The sequence below is a fragment of the Lithobates pipiens genome, unplaced genomic scaffold, assembly GCF_037356315.1.
Source record: "Lithobates pipiens isolate NorthernLeopardFrog02 unplaced genomic scaffold, aLitPip1_a1.2 Scaffold_18, whole genome shotgun sequence".
Lineage (NCBI taxonomy): Eukaryota > Metazoa > Chordata > Amphibia > Anura > Ranidae > Lithobates > Lithobates pipiens.
In genome coordinates, this window is record NW_027507758.1 from 404,223,720 (window position 1) to 404,238,651 (window position 14,932).

At 42.4% G+C, this 14,932-nt stretch overlaps 1 protein-coding gene across 1 annotated transcript in view; it reads left to right on the forward strand.

The window, feature by feature from the left end:
• Positions 1 to 14,932, forward strand: part of CCDC39 (coiled-coil domain 39 molecular ruler complex subunit) — a 104,600-nt gene that overhangs the window by 35,979 nt on the left and 53,689 nt on the right. The window contains exons 12-14 of the mRNA XM_077487910.1: positions 3,167 to 3,304; positions 5,864 to 6,072; positions 10,641 to 10,764. Coding sequence (XP_077344036.1) covers positions 3,167 to 3,304; positions 5,864 to 6,072; positions 10,641 to 10,764 — 471 coding nt within the window. The remainder of the gene's footprint in view (positions 1 to 3,166; positions 3,305 to 5,863; positions 6,073 to 10,640; positions 10,765 to 14,932) is intronic.

Consider the following 14,932-nt stretch of genomic DNA (forward strand, 5'->3'; position numbering starts at 1 on the left):
TTACATATTTGGTGGAGCTGCCCGAGCCTTAAAGGGTTCTGGGACGGGATCTGCTCGCAGATTCGCGCCATCACAGAGACGGGCATTGACCTTACACCTGAATGCTGCTTACTCCACATCTCCAGCTACTCGTTAAGCAAATACAAAAAATCAATGGTGCGCCACTTGCTGAACGCCGCTAAGGCGATCATTCCCAGACATTGGAAGTCCACACGCCCTCCCTCTTTGAGGGAGTGGCTGTCAGAGGTGGATTCCCTGTATAAAATGGAAGAAACGGTGGCGATGGCTGCCGAACGGACTGACAAATTTCACAGACTGTGGAGACCTTGGTTTACCTTCAAATACTCTGATGCTTTTGCGAAACTTCAAAATGGTTGAATCCCTAAATAGCTATGTACATGTCTGTTTAGTAGTTAGATGGTCTCATGTGAATTAAGCTAAGCCCTACATTTCAGTTCTCAACTAATTCACATCTTGAATTGGGGTTATGTGCCGGTTATAATGTAACATCTTTGTTGCCGTTCTGAAGCCAGCTAGTGTACTCAAGACAAGTTATTGACAGGTTCTCGCTTTTTCTGTTCCGCACCTCCCCCAATGCGGGGTGCTCACCACCTTTCCTTTTACCCCCCAACCCTTCTTTCTTTTCTCCCCCTTCTTTATAGACACTTAAAATTCACCCCCACCATTTGCAAGTATCTTAATATATGGACCATCGGGGGTTTATGGTCGATTACCTCATCAGATTCCGCATTTACAGAGGTCCTGATTTATGTTGGGAGGAGGTCCCCCCCTTTCTCGGGCCTCCCCTCCATGCTACTTAATGTTACAGAAATATAAGGTACTCTGTAACGGTATCTAGGACTGAACGATATGATATGCTGTGCATTGTGGGTTTGATCCCACGACTGTTCCTTAGTTTTTATTGTACTATATTGTGATGTCAAATGCTTCAATAAACTTTTATTGGTTAAAAAAAAAAAAAAAAAAAAAAAAAAAAAAACTTTATGACCGTTTCTTCTGTAGTAGATATACGCTGCAAAAACTGGTTTTAGGGTCCCTGTAGACATGAAATGACAGTTACTTAAAGCTGACCCAAACACATCTATTTAACAGTTAAAGTAGTTGTAAAGGCAGAAGTTTTTGTAACTTTATAATTAAAAATTCTATGCATTAAGGTAAAAAACCTTCTGTGTGCAGCCTCCCCCCCCACCATACTTATCTAAGCCCTATCTCAGTCCAGCGATGTGCACGGGAGCAGCAGCTCTCTTGGCTTTCTCTCTCCTCATTGGATAGAGAGACAGGACACATTGATTCCTGCTGCTGTCAATCACAGCCAGTGAGGGGGGGGGGGGGGGCAGGGCAGAGCCGGCTCTGTGTGTCAATGAACACACACAGGTGGTTCAGGAGCGAGCACGCATAGGTGCCCCCATAGCAAGTGGCTTTCTGTGGGGGCACACAGCAGGGGGGGGGGGGGAGGAGCCAGGAGCACTGGCAGGGGATCTTAGAGAAGGAGGATTTTGCAAAACCATTGCACAGAGCAAGTAAGTATGACATGTTTGTTACCTTTAACCGGTTTCGGACCTTCTTTCGCACATTTACTGTGGCAAGGCAGCCCAGCTGCATGAAACAATGTACCTGGCCACTGGGGAGCACATGCATGCCACTGGAGGTGCGATCGCTTGCTGATTGGATAGCAGGGGAGTCAATCAGCAGGTCTGGCAGACCCGATGTCCGCCGGCCACCCACAATCATTCCCGGGAGAGGCAGAACTGCGATATGCCTATGTAAAAAAAGGCAGATTACCGTTATGACAGGGGAGAATATGGAGATCTTCTGTTCCTGCTAAGCAGAAACACAGATCTCTGTCCTCAGCCAGTCAGACCACACAGTTAGCAAGCACCCCCTAGGGACACACATAACCCTTTGATCTCCCCTGGTGTTAGCCCCTTCCCTGCCAGGGTCATTAGTACAGTAGCAGTGCATTTTTTTTTTTTTTTTTTAGCACTCGTCCCAAAAAAGTGTTAGAGTGTCAGTTAAGTGTCCGATTTGTCCACCGCAATGTCCTAGCGCTGCTAAAAATCACTGATCGCTGCCATTACTAGTAAAAAAAAAAAAAAAAATTCCATAAAAATATCCCATCAATTTTATATGGGTACAGCACCTCACGACTGCGCAATTGTCAGTTAAACGTAACGCAGTGCCGTATTAAAAAAATGGCCTGGTCATTAAGGGGGTAAAACCCTCTGGGGCCAAAGTGGTTAAAATATAAAATTATTGCCTTTTACAATCACTTTAAAATTAAGGCATGCTGTAAATGAGAACTGTTACAGTTAAGCTGGATATACACTATACAACTTTTGTTGTTTGATTTCCTTTAGATTTACCTTCAACTATGTTGTTGCCTGCCTGATTACATACAAATTGAAAGTATTTAGGTATGACCTCCTATTATATGGTTTTGGTACACCTAAAGGAAAAAATCTAAAGAAAATTGTATAGTGTGTATCCAGTTTTACTAGTGTGCTTATGTCAGCTCTCAACCGAACTGTCTAAGGCTGGAGTCATAGCTGATGATATTTGCAGCACCATGGGAACTGCAGATCAAACATAGACTAAGATGGCAGCTTCCTTGTCTGCAAAAGATACAAGGGTTTAGGTCCCTTTTTTAATTCATTGTTTCTGTGTATATATTTGAGTGGCCTTCATGCCAGCCAGCCATGTCGGGAAGAACAGTCCGGGGGGCAGGTTAGAAAAGTCATCCTGATAGCTGTTGTTTCTCCCTGATACACAGGTGCTGTCTTCTTGGTCCGCACTCCAAGAAGAAAAATAGTAATAATCGATTCAAAAGAATTGTCGATTTACTAATGTTTGATTCTAATGACTATTTGTACAGATCTGTTTGATTTATGGGAATCACTCCATTCAGGAATATAGGCAATTACAGTTCAATTTGCATATTATATGCAGATTAGACAAATCTGCACACACAAGGTACAAAAGCGCTTTGGAATTCACTGCCAGTAGTGTGACCGAAAGGTACATGTATCAGGTTTGACAATTGACCATCTTCTGCAGTCTGCAGGAAGCTTTTGTAATGTATTACTATGACTGAGTGAGTAATATTTGTGCTTGTTCTTTACCTGACTATATTATCTGTTCTTTATAGGGTGATGTACGGTACATTAAAAGGGAGTTGGAAAAAACTGGCCAAGAGAAGGGAAATCTGATTAGTAAAATGGAGGAACTTAAGCTGTTCAACACCATGTCTGATAAATCACTGAAAAAGTTCCGAACATCAAAACAGGTAATTAACATCTAGTATTGTTAAGAAGCCTATGGGCTATGACAAACTGCATGCGCGCGAAACGCGTTACGGCAACAGACAAGCCTATCTTCCATGCTTGTTCCTGGGTCTCTTCCTCCGTCGCACTTCCAGCAGACATCGCCCGTCATCCACATGAGCCCATTCTATCTAAGGCTCAGTTCCCCTGGCTTCCGGGTCCAAACTCTGGTTGTTTGGTCAGCTGATCTGTCCCTCACATGACCAGCGACATCAAGGCAACACCAGCAGGCTTCCCCTGGGCTATTAATGGTCGCATAACATCCCGTGGTCCGTGGCAACTGCAACTTGATGCCAGCCCGCACATCCTCCTCCAGATACCATCTGGTATAGCATGGACATTGGCACCCCCCCCCCCCCCCCGTGCTCCACCGCTGGCATTCCTGGTTGTCGTTAACTCCTCATTACCCTGGTGACCTCCAGTGGTATTGTAGGTTTTTTTTATTCACAATTTTTATTACAACTCCATCTCAAGCTTTGAATGTGTATTGAAAAAATAAACCCTGTCTTCTTTTCATAATTTTCTGGTCCCATTGATTTGGTATCTACCCTCACAATTAACATATTGAGCTCTGACCACCCTCCATTTCTCTGCATGCTACATTTCCAGATGTCTTTTGGTCAGCTGCACTGGGTTTAGCCAAGTATCTGTTATTTGATCTAATTCTGATGACATGATGCATGGTTTAGTGCTTGAGGACTCTCTTTTTTTGTTTCTTTATTTAATATTGTTACTACATCCACATATCATGTGCCACTCTGAAATGTATGTATGGTTGGAGATAAATGGGGGAACAAATTATCATCTTTTTTTATGTCCTTTTAAAAACTACATGTAAAAGTGGTAAGTTTAACCACTTCACACCCTTAGGGCATCCCCATACATCCTCAGGTAAAAGAGGTTATACCAAGATCATGGCTGCAACTGCAGATGCTTCCGAGTGTGGAGCTTAATAGACTCCAGATCTCTCAGTAAAGAGTACCTGTCACTGCCCATGCTATCACAAGGGATGTTGTTCATTCTTTGTGACAGGAGTAAAGTTGATCCAAAAAAACTGGATCATGGCTGCAGATGTGTTTGAGGGCAGGGCTTAATAGAACCTAGATCTCTCAGTAAAGAGTACTGGTCACTGCCCATGCTATTACAAGGGATGTTGTTCATCCCTTGTAACAGCAGTAAAGTTAAAGGGTTTGTAAAGTCTCCAGGTTTTTCACCTTAATGTATATGCATTAAGGTAAAAAAAAACCTTCTATGCTGCAGCTGCCCCCAGAGCACCCCCCCTTTTTTTTTTACCTGAGCCCATCCATTCCAGTGATGAGCATGAGCCCAGCGACTCCAGTCGCTGTCTCCGTCCTCATCGGATAGATTGATAGCAGCAGGAGCCATTGGCCACTGTCAATCAAATCCAGTGACACGAGGGGCAGGACCAAGTACTGCTGTTTGTGTCAATGGACGCAGTAGCAGGACTCGTTAGCGTGCCCGCACAGGTGCCCCCATGGAATGCGTCTCTCCAGCACCTAATGAAGGGGAGGAGCCAGGAGTGCCGCCGGGACACCCCAAAAGAGTAGGATTGGGGCTTCTCTGTGCAAGACCCAAGGCACAGAGCAGGTAAGTATAACATGTTTGTTATTTAAAAAAAGTAAAACCTTTACAATTACTTTAATCCAAAAAAAATATATTAAAGGGACAGTGTAAAAAAAGAAAAATGTTTATTTTTTTAATAAATTTAAACGCACCCCCATCCCCTGTGATCACACGCTAATGCGAACGCACTCATAGGTCCTACACGCATCTGTAACTGGTGATCTACCACACATGTGAAGTATTGTTGCGAACTTTAGAGTGAGAGCAAAAATTCTATCACCAGATCTCCTATATAACTCCAAACTGATAACCTGTAAAGGCTTTTCAAGCATCACCTATGGATAATTGAATGTACTGTATTTTGTCCCTATTTCACGGGCATGCACAATTTTAAAGCAACACATATTATCTTGTTACTCATCTTAACATCATCTTTTATATTTTACCAAAAAAAATAAAAAATAGGTATTAGATTGTGTTTGTGTGCACTAAAATTCATCAAAGTGTATTTTTTCCTGAAAACTTTAAGAATAACTGCACAGATATCGAGCAACATCATAAATGGCAACAACCACCATGTTGTTCTCCTGGACCATTGCTTTCAGAAAATATATATGTATTTAGGGGTTCTTAGAAATATCCTAACAAAAAAAAAAATGCAGATTTTAACACGTATGTGAGAAATGTCAGAGTCGACTGGGTAATAAGTGGTTAATTTTAAATATTTTTTTAGTATATTATTGGTAAAAATCTTTGCTTCTATTTATAGTTAATAATGGAATACATACATTCGTGTGGGCACCTGTAATCTTTCATTAGACACTCAGGTGTAATATGGTGAATGTGCTCTTATTGGTATATAGCACATAATCATTATCAAAAAGCCTTTCGCAGGTGGTTGTAAGATACAATCTGATAATAAATTGCTGTTCTTTTAGGATTTAATGGTTGAGGACAATATTCTGAAACTGGAAATCAAGCGGTTAAAGGACATGTTGTACAGTAAAGCAGATGATGTTTACTCACTGGAGAAGCGAAGGTTTCAGTTACAATCTGCGATGAAGGAGCGGACACAAGAAATTGCGGTGCACAAAGAAATGCTGAAATCTCAAATCAGACTTGAAGAACAGGAGCGGCAAAGTATAAGGTATTTATACAGTCAGACCTACAAGTATAGCAAAAATATAGTGCAAAAAATGTTTACCTTAGACTTGTCATAGATAAGCAGATATCTCACTTTAATAATGGGCAGTTGTACTGCTCTTTTTCATGCCATCATAGGATGATCTGCAATATTCCTTCTGATTAGACTGACCTGTAAGTGGGTATCAGTGTGAGCAGACACTTAAAACTTATCTTTACTAATAATATCGCCACTTGATTAAAATGTATTAAGATGCACCAGAATTATTAATTCATAGTGTTTCCTTTTATAACTCACTGTTACTAAAGTAAAAAGTTATAATGGAAGAAAAAAGCTGAAAAATTAAGATCGGTCACAAATCTTAAAAATTCTGTAAAAAAAAAAAATCAAAAACTCAGAAAAAGTTAACATGAAATCCTATCCATATAAAATCCAACCAGCGTAAAATCAGATATAAGTTGCTTGGCAGCATGATCTGTTCACAGTAATTTGCTCTACGCTTTCTTACTAAGAACTACAATATAGTGATGACAGTTGGGTAAATTTACTATACACATTGGGGTTGATTTGGAGCCAATTCACATCAGTGCATTTTACCGCAGCTGTAAAATGCAGATCAATGGAAGGACATCTGAAAACAAAAATCTCCAGTGTGTCCTATTCACACAATAACGTTGTGTTGCTTTAAATTGCAAAGTGTATCTCAACGGACGTCAAAATGTATGTCAACGGACGTCAGTGAGCGTTAAAACACGACTAAAATGGATGGAAATGGAAGTGTGAATTAGCCCTTAATAAAACTAGAGAGTGCAAAATATAGTGCAGCTGTGCATGGTAGCCGATCAGCTTCTAACTTCAACTTGTTCATAAAGACCCCTTTCACATTGTGCTGGCCCATAACGTCAGCGGTAAACCTTTGGATTTGTGCCGCTAGCGGGGTGCATTTAACGCGGGTTAAAGCCACCTGCAATTCGCCGCAATAGCGGCGTTTTGCCAGCGGTATAGCTGCACTGCCCCATTGATTTCAATGGGGAGCAGCGGTGGAGGAGCAGTAAACACACCGCTCCTTCACCGCTCCAAAGAAGCTGCTGGCAGGACTTTTCCTGACATCCTGCCAGCGCACCGCTCCAGTGTGAAAGCCCTTGGGCTTTCACACTGGAGACAATGGAGCAGCTGTTTGAGGGCAGATTGCAGACGCTATTTTTAACGCTTTAGCACCTGCAAAACGCCCTCGGTGTGACAGGGGTCTTAAAGCCCAGTTCACATTGATGTGACAATTGCTCTGACATTGGAGCACTTGTCGCATGTGAGGGTGAGGGTTAGGGGTAGGGGTTAGGGTTAGGGTTTGCCCTTGAAGAACAAGGTTAGGACTCAGGGATTGGAATAGGGACCTCCTCCAAAGGACAGCAGGCTGGTTCCCAGAGGTCAATAGTCAAGAGGCATGGCTGACCCACCCCCAAAGTGTTCCGCCTACCCCAACTTAGTCAGGGAATGAACAAGTCGGGGAAAACGCATTTTGTAAAGTGAACATATACTTTTCAACGTGAATATTCACTTCTTAAATTAACAGCCTCTTTCCTTTAGTAAATTAACCCCATTTCTTCTATTGTTGATCTTGTAAGACAGGGGTCTCCAAACTTTTTAAACAAAGGGCCAGTTTACTGTCCTTTGGATTTTAGGGGGGCCAGACTGTGGATGTTGGGAGTAGAAACTGTCCTGACATCAGTGGGTGAATAGTGCCCCATCATTGGTATCAGTGGGAGGAATTGTGCTCCATCGTTTGTATCATTGGGCTCCATTGTTGGTGTCATTGGGAGGAATTGTGCCCCATCATTGGTGTCATTGGGAGGAATTGTGCCTCATCATTGGTGTCATTGGGCCAAATTGTGCCCCTTCATTAGTCAGTGGGAGGAATTATGCCCCATTGTTGGTATCAGTGGTTGAAATAGTGCCCAAAGGGCCAGAAAAAACGAGCAAAGAGCTGCAGTTTTGAGACTACTGCTCTAAGGCCCCTTTCACACTGAAGCGGTTTTCAGGCGCTACAGCGCTAAAAATAACACCTGAAAAAAACCGTCCCCTTTGACTCCAGTGTAAAAGCCGGAGGACTTTCACACTGGAGCGGTGCGCTGGCAGGACGGTGAAAAAAGTCCTGCTAGCCGCATCTTTGCAGCGGTGTATTCACCGCTCCTAAACTGCTCCTACCCATTGAAATCAATGGGGCAGCGCGGCAATACAGTGGTGCTTTGCGGGTGGTTTTTACCCCTTTTTCGTCCGCTAGCGGGGCAGTTTTAAACCCCGCATACCGCTGCTAAAATGATGGTAAAGCGGCGCTAAAAATAGCGCCGCTATACCGCCGATGCCCGCATCGCCCCAGTGTGAAAGGGGCCTAAGAGAAATGTTCTTATTGTACTCTGCATAAAATATCACTTGCTAATGGAATAGACAGGTGACTTCACTATCATGCACCCCATCTGTATTGTATTACATCAATATTACCTTCTCAATTGCATCAAATTATTCTATACAGTATATCTCCAGGTTAACCATCTCAAATAAAAATACTATGAAAAAAAGGCAAAAAGGGGAAAAATTAAAAGAAAAAAAAATTATGAAAAAAAAACACAAATAAAAAAAATCATGCTAATAAAAGCCTAGGAAATATTGAGTAAAAGTCATGTTTGCTATCACAATGTTTCTGAAACTTAATGGGCCAAATATCAAAAAATGTATATTTAATTTTGGATATAGACTATTGGGTTGCGTTCCTGGAGAAGCAAATTTTAAGATTCCCCCCACCATGTTTTTTTTTTTTTTTAAGGCCTTCCCTTGGCTATAAGATCAACTGTTTGTCACAAATGGACTTCCAATACTTTGTATACTTTGTATATTTTAGATTATGTCAAAACTATTAGAGGGGCGTGACACCATCGTTTTTCTGTTAAATGATTGTGACAGTTAAACAGACCAGAGGTTCTGAGCAGGAATATCTCAACACTGATGTCCTTGAGTGATATAAAAACAGCATTTGATTATTCTTGCTAGCAACTGTTCAAAACATCATTTTTGGTGTAAGTGGCTTTTAAAGTGAACCTGTGCCCAGATTATGCATACTAAAGTAATTACATCAGTAAAACACTTTAAATCAAGTTCTCATCTCTGTAAGCATTGTGATTAGAAACTAACTGAAATGGCTATAGGGCTGTTGTAATTTTGGAGGATCTTTGCGCATAAATAACTTCACAATAAAGAAAGCTAGAGATGCCAGGGACGGCTTGTTTTAGAACTATTTCACTGCTTGTTTAACACTTTAATGTCCATAGTCTGGGTATAGGTGCACTTTAAGGTCAACTATATTCTTTAGGTGTCAAACTGACAGCCCTTCATCTGCTGTGGAACTACAAGTCCCAGGAGGAATTGCAAAGCTGGCAGTTACAAGCATGACACCCACAGGCAGAGGTGTAATGGGACATGTAGTTCTGCAACAGCTGGAGGGCCGTCAGCTTGACGCCCCTGCGTTTAGCTTCTTACAAGCACAGAGTATGCCAGCCGCAGGATTGCTTTCTTGATTGCTTATCAGCTATTCACACAGATATTTAAAAACGAATTGTGACCACCAAGAACTTCTGAGCAATTTGTATAATATACAGTATAATTACTGAAGAAGGATGAATGTTGAGACCCTAAACATGCTGCCATTTTTGTCTGATTTGTGAGTAGAAAAAAAAAAGGCAAAACTTTAAACATTCTGTCTTTAGATTGTTTGGTGCTCTTACACTTCAATTTACAAATTTACAAATAATGTGTCAGTTTCTCTTAAATAATTTAAAATCAATGAAATGTCTTCCTTCAAGCAATTATGTTACTATTATTTCCAGCATATTACTGCTAGAAAATTACATAATTGTATGGTGGAAATGAATAAAATAGCCAATTCTGTATTTGGGATCAGAAAAGATTTTCCTTCTCTGCGCTAGTCTATTGGCAGTTGCTAATTGGGGATTTTAGGCTACTTTCAGAAGAGTTATGGGGGTTGATTTACTCAACTTTGACAGCTCAAAGAACCAAGCTTGAAAGTATATGTTTCCCGTATCGGTGCATTTGCACAAGTACCGATACTTGTGCAACTACTCCATATCGGCACCGATACTGATACTAGTATTGGTGCAACCCTGTATGGTTTATTTTTGCCCTCTTTGGCCCATTGGGGAGTTGTACCATCACTTCCTGTCCCATAGAGAGAGTGAGAGGAAATTCCAGCAAATGAAGGGAATTCCTTGGGAACCCCCAAGTCACCAGAACTAGTGTCCCCATTGGAAGATTTCCCCTCCTATTCCTTTTCTGGGGACAACCCAAAATTTGTGATTTTTCTTTTGCTTTTACTTTCAATAACAATGGTGAACAGGACAAATAGAGAGGGCAAATCTCCCTAACAGCAGCACAGACAGCAATAAAAACCTGACAGGTTTTATAATCCCTCTGTACCCTACCCATAACTAAAAAAAGTGCCTTTAATTATACTTTGATACCTGAAAACTGAAGATTTTTCTAACGGCTTACTTTGATTTGTCTAGCTCTGAGCTCCATGACAGAATTGCAAAAGTTGATAAGATGAGAAAAAGATTTGAAATCATTACTTTTGCAATGATGCCCCCAGAGGGAGAGGAGGAGAAATCACAAGCTTATTACATAATTAAGGTAAGATTTAGAAAAATACATTTGCAAACATTGTTTCAAGTTGAAAATAATAAGAATACTAAAGCTGGCCATATACGGTTTTGAAATTTTGCCGGTTCAGCAGGGACCGTCTGAATTTCGGTAAACTTTTGGCAGCCGCTACTTGACGAAACTCAATTCTTTGACATGCTGGAAATTTTTGTTAGCAGCTGCAGCCAAATGCAATGTCCCAGTGGGAGAGATTCCTCCATCCACCTAGTGTATGTGGATGGAGGAATCTAGCGCTGACCATTGGCTGAATGGAAAAGAAAATAAAACCCTACGGAATAGTTCAGAGATAAGGCTCATGCAAGGACATAAAATTCCAGTTAATTACTCATTTCCGGCCCAGCATAATAATATAATGCCTGTCATACTAGACAGAACATGTTCTCTTAACATATACAAAGCATGATGAAGAGAAGCATGGTAGAACACTCAGCTGGCTTATTTCCGCTTGTGTTGGACTAATAAGGGAACACATTTTTAGTCTGTTGTTAGCCATGATTCTTGTTGTTGGACCCTGCAGAGGTATTTTCTGCAATGAACAAGACTCACTCCTGGCTGCAAGCAGTGAGTAAGAGATAAAACCTACAACTATATTATAGAATGAACATTGTGATCTAGCAGCATTTTCTTTGATATTCATCAGTCAAACATGCCCTGCTGCAGTAGAACATTGTCTCTTCACACATTTTTCACACACAACATTATGAAAGTCAACATTACAAAGACCATGTCGAAACTAAAGTAATAATGTAATCATCAAGTAGCAACACTTTCTTCATAATTGAAGCATTCTTTACACAGAAACGTTTAATTGTATTTAGATTGTTTTTCCCGTGCTCACCTATGGTCATAAGCTCTGAAAGATGACTGCATTATACATTTAAAAATATCCCAAAACATGACCAGTACAAGAGTTGTAAAGGAGCTTTACTCCTGTTAGTTTGCCGGGTTACACTTTGCGAGCTTGGTATCCAAAAACTGCAGTAGAGGTGCAGTAAAGGTGCCTCTCCTTTGAGGAATCTACAGCTTTTTTAGGCTTCATTCCCATATATGCGAATTGGATGCATTTTGAATCAAGCTGTCTTTCTATGGAGCAGGTTGACATATGTGCGGTGCGGTTTGGATTTGCTGCAAATTTAAAAGGAGAAGAGAGAGAGGCGCCTCTGAGTGTAGACTGTAAAATTCTTATTTAATGCACAGGTGGTTAAAAACACTCACATTAGGTAGTATATTAACAGGCAATGTAAAGATTCCAAACCGGAGGGAGAACCTCGATGTGTCATCTGTATCCCTTGCGCTGGGGGAGTCCTGTTGGCGTGTGTCCGCTCCTGGGGGCTGTATTAGATGTGCAGAGCCGGCCGATGTAGAGCCGTGAGCGTTAGTCCGAGGCGTGGAACGCACGAGGAACTCCAGGCGATGGGAGATGACGTCACAGGGCATGCAATGCGTTTCCTGAGCTGGCAAAACCGTGTATGACAGGACGGCTGCGCTCCTTTATCAAGCTATATGAGCTTGATAAAGGAGCGCAGCCGTCCTGTCATACACGGTTTTGCCAGCTCAGGAAACGCATTGCATGCCCTGTGACGTCATCTCCCATCGCCTGGAGTTCCTCGTGCGTTCCACGCCTCGGACTAACGCTCACGGCTCTACATCGGCCGGCTCTGCACATCTAATACAGCCCCCAGGAGCGGACACACGCCAACAGGACTCCCCCAGCGCAAGGGATACAGATGACACATCGAGGTTCTCCCTCCGGTTTGGAATCTTTACATTGCCTGTTAATATACTACCTAATGTGAGTGTTTTTAACCACCTGTGCATTAAATAAGAATTTTACAGTCTACACTCAGAGGCGCCTCTCTCTCTTATCTTTACAGTACTAATTGGGAACCTGTTTCAGTTTCCACTGGATGGCTGCCGTGTTTGGACCGTACTTTTACCCCCCTGAGAGTTTTTACCCCCCGAGAGTGATTAACCCCTTCTCTGTCGGATTTTAGTCCTAGTTAAGGAAGGGATCCTCTCCTTACTTCCGCCCCTTTCACTCCCATCCCCCCCATCCCTTTCCATTCCCCCTCTTGTGCTGATTGCACCTATAGCATTATTACTTGCTGCATTATCATTATGCCTTTTAAATATGTTTTTTAAATATTGTGTTTATTAAGTGTTTTTCACTTCTTGAAAAATAGTGATAGGCGGGTGGGTGTTTTTTATGAGCGCCATAATACTTGTATAAATTTAAAAGGAGTCCTGTGCATTTTTTGAGCACTGCCGTGCAGTTCAGATGCGTATTTCAGGCTTATCACCTTGCGAACGCATCAGAATCGTACATCGGATCAGTTTTGAACACAAATTCAATCCGAAGAAAAAACAGGGTGTGGGTCTCCCCCCAACCAATTCATGCCTTTTAGGTCAGGTACAGATTTTAAGGGGAACCTCATGCCAAAAATAAATAAAAAATGGCGTGGGTTCCCCCCCAAATTCATACCAGACCCTTATCAGAGCATGCAGCCTGGCGGGCCAGGAAACATGAACCATACCAGGCCACATGCCCTCAACATGGGGGGGGGGGGCGGGGTGCCGGGTGCCCCACAACCCTGGCTGGTGGTTGTAGGGGTCTGTGGGCAGGGAAATCTGAATCTGGAAACCCCTTTTAACAAGTGAATCCAGAGATCCTGGTCACCCCTCCATGTGAATGAGTAGGGGTACATTGTACCCCTACTCATTCACCAAAAAAAAGAATGAAAAAAAGGGCCTTTTTCCCCATTAACAAAGCACCCCCCCCCCTCCATGTTGAGGGAATGTGGCCTGGTATGGTTCGGGGGGGGGGGGGGACGCTTGCTCATCCCCCTTGCCTGGTATGGATTTTGGGGGGGGCCTATACCATTTTTTTTTTATTTGGTGTAGATCTTCCCCTTAAAATCCATACCAAATCTAAAGGTCTGGTATGGATTGGGGGGGGGGGGGGGGGGGGCGACGACCCATACACCACTTTTTTCACAAATATTTTTATTGCTGGCAGTGTTTTTTTTTTACATTCCAGCTACCAGCAGGGAACCCCGCTGACAGCTGATGAATCATCCGTTGTTAAGGACGCAGAGGCTGGTTTCTCCAACAATTTGCATCTAAACCACATCTAAAAGCACAGCTGAACAGTTACTTGGGAAATTTGCAGTGAAAATGGCAGGGAAATTTGCACCGGACATGTGTGGATCTACACTAAGGCTGCTTTCACACTGGGGCGGGAGCAGCGTCGGCGGTAAAGCGCCGCTATTTTTAGCGGCGCTTTACCGTAGTTTTAGCGGCGGTGTGCGGGCGCTAGCGGGGTGGTTTTAACCCCCGCTAGCGGCCGAAAAGGGGTTAAACCCGCCCGCAAAGCGCTGCTGCAGCGGCGCTTTGCCGGCGGTATTGCCGCGGTGTCCCATTGATTTCAATGGGTAGGAGCGGTATAGGAGCGGTGAATACACCGCTCCTTCACCGCTGCAAAGATGCAGCTAGCAGGACTTTTTTCACCGTCCTGCCAGCGCATCGCTCCAGTGTGAAAGCCCTCCGGCTTTCACACTGGAGTTAAAGGGGCCGGTTTTTTTCAGGCGTTACACAGGCGCTATTTTTAGCGCTGTAACGCCTGAATACCGCCCCAGTGTGAAAGCAGCCTTATTGTTTTTTAAATATACTGTATGTGTTTAAAAGATCAAATTGATGTAAATAATGTTATCTACGTGTGTCCATTTTTTTAAAATTGTTTTTATGTATAGTTTCTAATTTCATATGTAAGTGGAAGAAGGCATTTGTTCTCAGTGTGGGTTCTGCTTCTTGCTTTGCAGTGTGACACAACAATGTGCTTTATAACTCTTACTTACAGATCAAGAAAGTACAAAAAAACTATGTGTTTGTAGTATGATTTAGATGAGTAATTTATAGTATTGATGACTAAGGGAATCAACATGGAAGCCAGGCATCTACATTTGCAGAATAATAAGTCAGCAATGGCAGCCTCTGTTTCTCTCAGGAAATGTTTTCTTTATATTGATTTTGCCATAAGAGAAGTATGCCATTGTTGGCCTCCTCTTCTTGAAAGTGTTGGTTGCCCCACTGAGTGGCCTAGGTATTTTGAGTCACAGACCTGAACAAGCATGCTTTAAAT